General features: G+C 35.9%; 1 protein-coding gene across 1 annotated transcript; it reads right to left on the reverse strand.

The window, feature by feature from the left end:
- Positions 1 to 366: 366 nt before the first annotated feature.
- Positions 367 to 5,729, reverse strand: LOC131057638 (pentatricopeptide repeat-containing protein At1g74900, mitochondrial). The gene is made up of 2 exons (XM_057991790.2): positions 3,735 to 5,729; positions 367 to 674 (listed from the first exon to the last, which is right to left on the reverse strand). The coding sequence occupies exon 1, from the start codon at positions 5,521 to 5,523 to the stop codon at positions 4,054 to 4,056; it is 1,470 nt and encodes a 489-aa protein (XP_057847773.2). The 5' UTR covers positions 5,524 to 5,729; the 3' UTR covers positions 367 to 674; positions 3,735 to 4,053.
- Positions 5,730 to 5,954: the final 225 nt, after the last annotated feature.

Genomic DNA, 5,954 nt, shown 5'->3' on the forward strand with positions numbered 1-5,954 from the left:
AAGCTTAGAATTGGATCAGTGTCAGCAATACAATGTAGCTTGAAGAACTGAGATACAGATGAGAATTAAATGTAAAAATGACTTAGCTGACAAACATTAGTTGTTTAGACTTAGAAAGTTAAATGGATTGCAGCCATGCCTAATGAAGATAAAGAATAAAGCATAGCTCCTACATAGCAAATAAGCAATAAAAGCTAAAAACAATCTTTATCATACTTACCCCATTGTAGTAGAATTAAAAAGGCTCCAAATGATAGTGTTCTCCGTACAATGGTTGAAGCATAGTTCAAAAAGCTTGGAAATTACAGCATAACTCAAAAAATGAAAACCTGGAGTTTTTGCAATTAGCAACAATGTACACAAAGCAATGATAATAGAGTCTTTTCAAAAAATAATTGATTTAATATACTTTGATAAAAAAACCTTCTTGTTTGAGCACTCAACAAACTAATTTTGATAAGAGCTAAACCACCTGTTTGAGCTAGCTGAACTAATCCTTGTGCTAATACCAAATCTATCCTGATCAATGGATTCTCTTGCAAGGCTTGAATAATGTCTTTCCTGAAAGAGTCCTTTTCTGAGTTCTTTAACTCCATTTTTTAAGACAAATAGAATCTTTTTCTGCTTAGTGGAGTAATTTATATGCTCAAGACTGGGTATCCTGCATTGCAGCCCTGCACAGACTATAACTATTCAATTTTTTATAGTTGTGGACAACAGAAAGGGGAAAATTTTAAAAAATAAACCTTTGATTGTGCATAATAATGAAACATTTAAAAAAACTGTCATTCCTTGTTTCATGCCTGACAGCAAATCACTTCTATATTCACCAACAAAAAGCAAATATAAATGTTAACATTTGTCATAATGGAAGTCAACCCAAAAGTACTAGTTTGGAAGAATATTCATACTAAAATAAAAGTAATAATATCCATTTAAATAGTTCGGAGGAAGAAGAAAATTAAACAAAATGCCTATCTGATAATATTCTAACTGCTTCAAATCCTAGACAGATCCAAAATAGTTGCTATAGCTTTCGTTCTATTGATTCTCCACATTAGAATTTGTACACAAAATGAAAATATGCTTATGGCTATGGTGCTCAGGGTGGCATTAGTGCTGAAAATGATCACAGCACATCAAACAATAAAATGATATGGTCAGGTTTAAAAGAAGAATTATGTGTAACAATAAAAAGAGATGCATTCATATTGTTATAGACAATTAAAAAACTCAATTTTAAAGCTTGCATGACTTTTTTTCTGGGTCGCGCGAGTCCATCTGAAAGACTCGCGCGACTCGCGCGAGTCCTTGTAAAAGACTCACGAGTATTTCAGATGGACTCGCCTCGCGAGTCCTTGGTGAGTTGACTCGTGGCTCCCATGGACTCGCGAGTCCGTGGTGAGTCCGTGGCGAGTCCACAAGTTTTAAAACTATGATTTTAAGTATCCAACAAAGTATAACTTATTTTAGTTAATTTATTAAAATTTGAAAAAGCCTTCGGAAAGTTCCTAGGGTTATTATAAAAGGACATTTTGGAGCTCATTTCTTCATGCTTGGTCTGTTTTCTCTTTCCAAGATTTGGAAAGCTTCTTGTGGAGCAAAAACCCTAGGATGAAAACCCTAAGGGCAATCGATTTCGGTAGTGAAATATCTACCCTAGCTAGTTAATAGTGGAGCCACTCAAGTTCCACATTAGATTTAACAGGTTGAAGATTGTGAAATTTGTGAAATCTTGTTCCAAGACAAATTTCAAAGGTTGGAAGAATGAAGATTTGCAAGAAAATATAGTCGCCTTGGTATGAGGAAGCACCTTATTGTTTGTTTGATTAGTTATTGATTGGGCAATTAATTTTCTCCAATCCTAGTAGATTTATGTGAATTGTTGGCTGGGCAATAATAAAGATTGCTGAAGCGTGGGTTTAGTGTTCTCTTCTACTGGAAGATTTGTCTTTTTCCTGGCCGCTAATGCTTATGAAGCTTGGCGTGAGTTTGTGTGTGGTCAAGCCACCATTTTGGCAGGTTGAACAACACTAGAGACCACCATTAATATCCCTGCATTTGGCATGAAGCTCTGAGCTAGCTGAACGTGGGATTTGAAAGACAGCTTCCAGGAAAAGTTGTATGGACATGGATACGGATACAAATTAGGATAGGGTACAGATACGGATACGGCCATTTTTGAAGACCCCCAATATGGATATGCCTAGATATGACATTCATAAAAAAACCATACATATACATTTACAACAATTTTCTAAGTTATTAGAGGAGATTTCTATTACTTTAAAAGCAATATAGACACATAAATACTACATACATAACTATAAATTGATTTAACAATTTACAATATGCTAAAAATAGTTGAAATGCATTGGAAGATAACCCAAAAAATGGGTTGCTGAAATAGAAAAACCTTTCATTTGTCTTCCTCATTTGGTGTAGGTTTTGTTTATACAGAAAAAAATTAAAAAATTGCATGATTGAAGTTTTTTTAAATTAAATTGTGGAAGATTTACATAAATTTAAAAAAAAATCAAATCACACGGTATCCGGTTGGAAAATCAAGGTTTTTTGGGCATGTGTGGGTACAGTATCCGACCTGTATCTGTGTCGTATTGTATCCGTATCCGAAGAAGATACAGGAATACACGTGCCCAGGGAGAGGCAGAGGTGTCTCCGGCTACTCTGCTTCCAGGAGATAGAAAGACTTTCCAGCAAGTCAAAGTCCCCTGTGGACAGAGGCGTGCGAGAGTTGACAGTGACCTACATATTCTGGGCAGTAACTACAGAGATTTTGAAGAATAAAAACTTGCTGAGTATTCCTAGATTCTACATCCAATTCAAGCTTCAGACAGTTTGCTGCAATTAATTAATCTCTGGCAGCCAATTTGGAGGTCAGAAATCAAATAAACCGTCTATGTAATTCTATAGCAGAACATTATTCAAATAGCTCTTAATCTGATTTTCATCAGCAGGTTTCATTGGAAATAAATTTAATTTTCAGTTGGATAAAATATTGTAATTTTATTTTATTTACGAGTGCCTTGCATCGTGGACGTTGTATTAAACCAATGCAAACTGGAAACACATAAACCTGCAAATAATTAATCTCTGGCAGCCAATTTGGAGGTCAGAAATCAAATAAACCGTCTATGTAATTCTGTAGCAGAACATTATTCAAATAGCTCTTAATCTGATTTTCATCAGCAGGTTTCATTGGAAATAAATTTAGTTTTCAGTTGGATAAAATATTGTAAATTTATTTTATTTACGAGTGCCTTGCATCGTGGATGTTGTATTAAACCAATGCAAACTGGAAACACATAAACCTGCAAATAATTCTTGTCAGAAGCCTGCAAAATGCTTGACAAAATGAACATTTGAAAAAGATGCATATTTATGGTGAAAATTTTGTGAGGGATTTTAAACAGGTTTAATCAGTAATATGCCTTACCTATAGCAGGGATTAACAATGAACTTTGTTTCAGTGAAATAAGAAGACATAATGAGAATGTTGATTAGATATAGGGTGAAAAAGAAATAAACAAAAATTAAATAAATAAAAAACATTAAAAGAAAAGGAGCCTATCAGAATTAGCAAGATATTAAGTCTACATGAAGCCTGAAACATTAAAGCAACAAGAATTTGTGTAAAGAATTGCAAGAAACTACTAAGCTTGGGCATCCCTTCGATTTTTACTGGCTTAAATAGATGTTACAACAACACTTACATATGAAGAAATACAAATGCTTTGCCCATAACTTCGGTATATGCTTCCAGCCATGGGGTATGGTAATCAAAATAACACCAAATGAATTTTGAAAATCCGCTGAGGCAAGCTTTGCATTTAATAAAAATTTGCAAAGTCAAACTGCATGATTTTATATTTCCCCTGAATATTGATGGTTGACAGTTTTACATCCATATGATTTCAATTGTTAATCCTACAGAATTGCTCCAATCTTGATAGCGTCTCTGCAATCTGATTCCAGAAATCATCTAAGCAATGAATGAAGGTCATAACTGTAACAAAAAACAGACTATATTCTTCATATTCTGAAATCTCTTGGAAGACGCGCACTCTGGCTATGTTTTCTCAGAAGTTCTTTCGCAAATTCTTGATTTCCAGTAATAAAAAGTCCATCAATAACACGGTTGAATACAAAGCGCCGAGGATAAAAGCCCCTGTCTACCATTTCATCCAGAAGTTTTCCAGCTTCCACTAAATCATTAGATTTTTTAGTGGCACAGAGGACACTCAAGAGTATATGGTATGTGTCTAGATTAGGAAGACATTCTCCCGCTTCCATGTTCTTCATAATTCTAGTTGCTCTCTCAATTTGACCTAGATCACAAAAGTACCCAATAATAATATTGTACGTCCGAGCATCAGGTTTACAGCCCTTTTCTTTCATCTCATTCATGAGCACCAAAGCTCTATCCATTTCTTTAGCATGGCAAAGCCCTCTTATCAGTATATTGTAAGTATTCAAATTAGGAACATAACCTTTCCTAAGCATATCGTTGAAGACAACGAATCCAGCAGCCACAGAATCTTTTCTGCAGAGCACCTGGATCATTGCATTATAAGTCACAACATTTGGAAGGCAACCATTCTTAATCATACCTTTAAAAGCTTTGCTTGCCTTTTCAACCTTCCCTGCCATCCCAAGCCCATATATAATTGTTGTGTACGTGATGACATCTGGTGAACACCCTCGCTGCTTCATCTCCTTATAAAATCTCCAAGCCTCCTTGACCTGACCTGTGTTGAAAAACCCATGAAGAAGAGTATTACATGTCACAAGCGTGGGATTGAATCCCCTGTGGATCATTTCCTTGAGAATTCTCTGAGCCCTGTCAATATTCTTCACCTTACACCAGCCATTGGCAAGTGTGTTATAAGTTATACCATCAGGGTGAAACCGATACCTTAGTTCCCTAAAAAGCCTCTCCGCTCTCTGAACCTTTCTGGCCTTGCACAAAGTGTCAAGAAATGCATTAAATGCAGACAAATCAAGGGGGCATCCATATTCAGGCATTGAAAGGAAAACCCTAGTTGCCTTCTCTTCGTTACCTTGTACAACATATCTCTCAATTATTATAGCAAATGTTTTGGGCGTTAGAGGACAACCCTCCCTCCTCATATTAGACATCAAATGCCACAGGGTTCTGTAGTCTCTCATTCTACCTAAAATATCAATGATGTAATTATAAGCCTCGGTGCTATGTTTATAACCACTCTGCTTCCCTACCCAGTTGAAAAACTTCAAGGCTTGGGGTCCATCGTTCCATATGTTTTTAAGGATTTTTTCTACTAGATTTGCAGACCATTGAATTTCTGAGCTTTGGAGGCCTGAATATAGAGAGTCCCCCTTGTTTTGCACAAGAATTGCAGTGGCTTTATCCAGGTCTGATTGTTCGAATAATTGTGTATGAGAGTGATATGACAGGAAGTGAAAAAGGGGGCATTTGTTAGGATTATTCCATACCTGTACTGCGATTACCCATTTCGCCATAAGAGGAGTATGAGCTCTGCAACATGTCTCTCCGCCTCTGAAACTGTTGAGACGCTTACCGTCTCTCTTCGCAGATGATTGTCAGCAGATTTCGTGGAACCGGCTTATTTGTGCATTTTGCCGTCATTAAACATTAGGGACAAAAAAATTAAGCACCAGATACAACTATCAGAAGGATGGTAGTAAAAACAACTGTTCAGTGAAACTATTGCAATGAACTACTGTTCAGTGAAACAAAACCATTAAATTATTATAATATTTTTTAAATAATAACATGAATAAAACTGTATTCGAATCAAGTTATTAAATGTGCATCATTAAGTAAGCATTATTATAACTCTAGAAAATAAGGCTTGTTCCTGGCCTGAGTTAATATTGTTTTGAATGGTATCGAGGAGGTGCTGTGGAGCAAACTTGAGGAGGGTGGATTA

This window comes from Cryptomeria japonica, chromosome 9, assembly GCF_030272615.1.
Source record: "Cryptomeria japonica chromosome 9, Sugi_1.0, whole genome shotgun sequence".
In the NCBI taxonomy this organism is placed as follows: domain Eukaryota; kingdom Viridiplantae; phylum Streptophyta; class Pinopsida; order Cupressales; family Cupressaceae; genus Cryptomeria; species Cryptomeria japonica.

Bases quoted from the DNA above. Each gene is read 5' to 3' on its own strand.
- LOC131057638 (XM_057991790.2), bottom strand. From the start codon at position 5,523: ATGGCGAAATGGGTAATCGCAGTACAGGTATGGAATAATCCTAACAAA.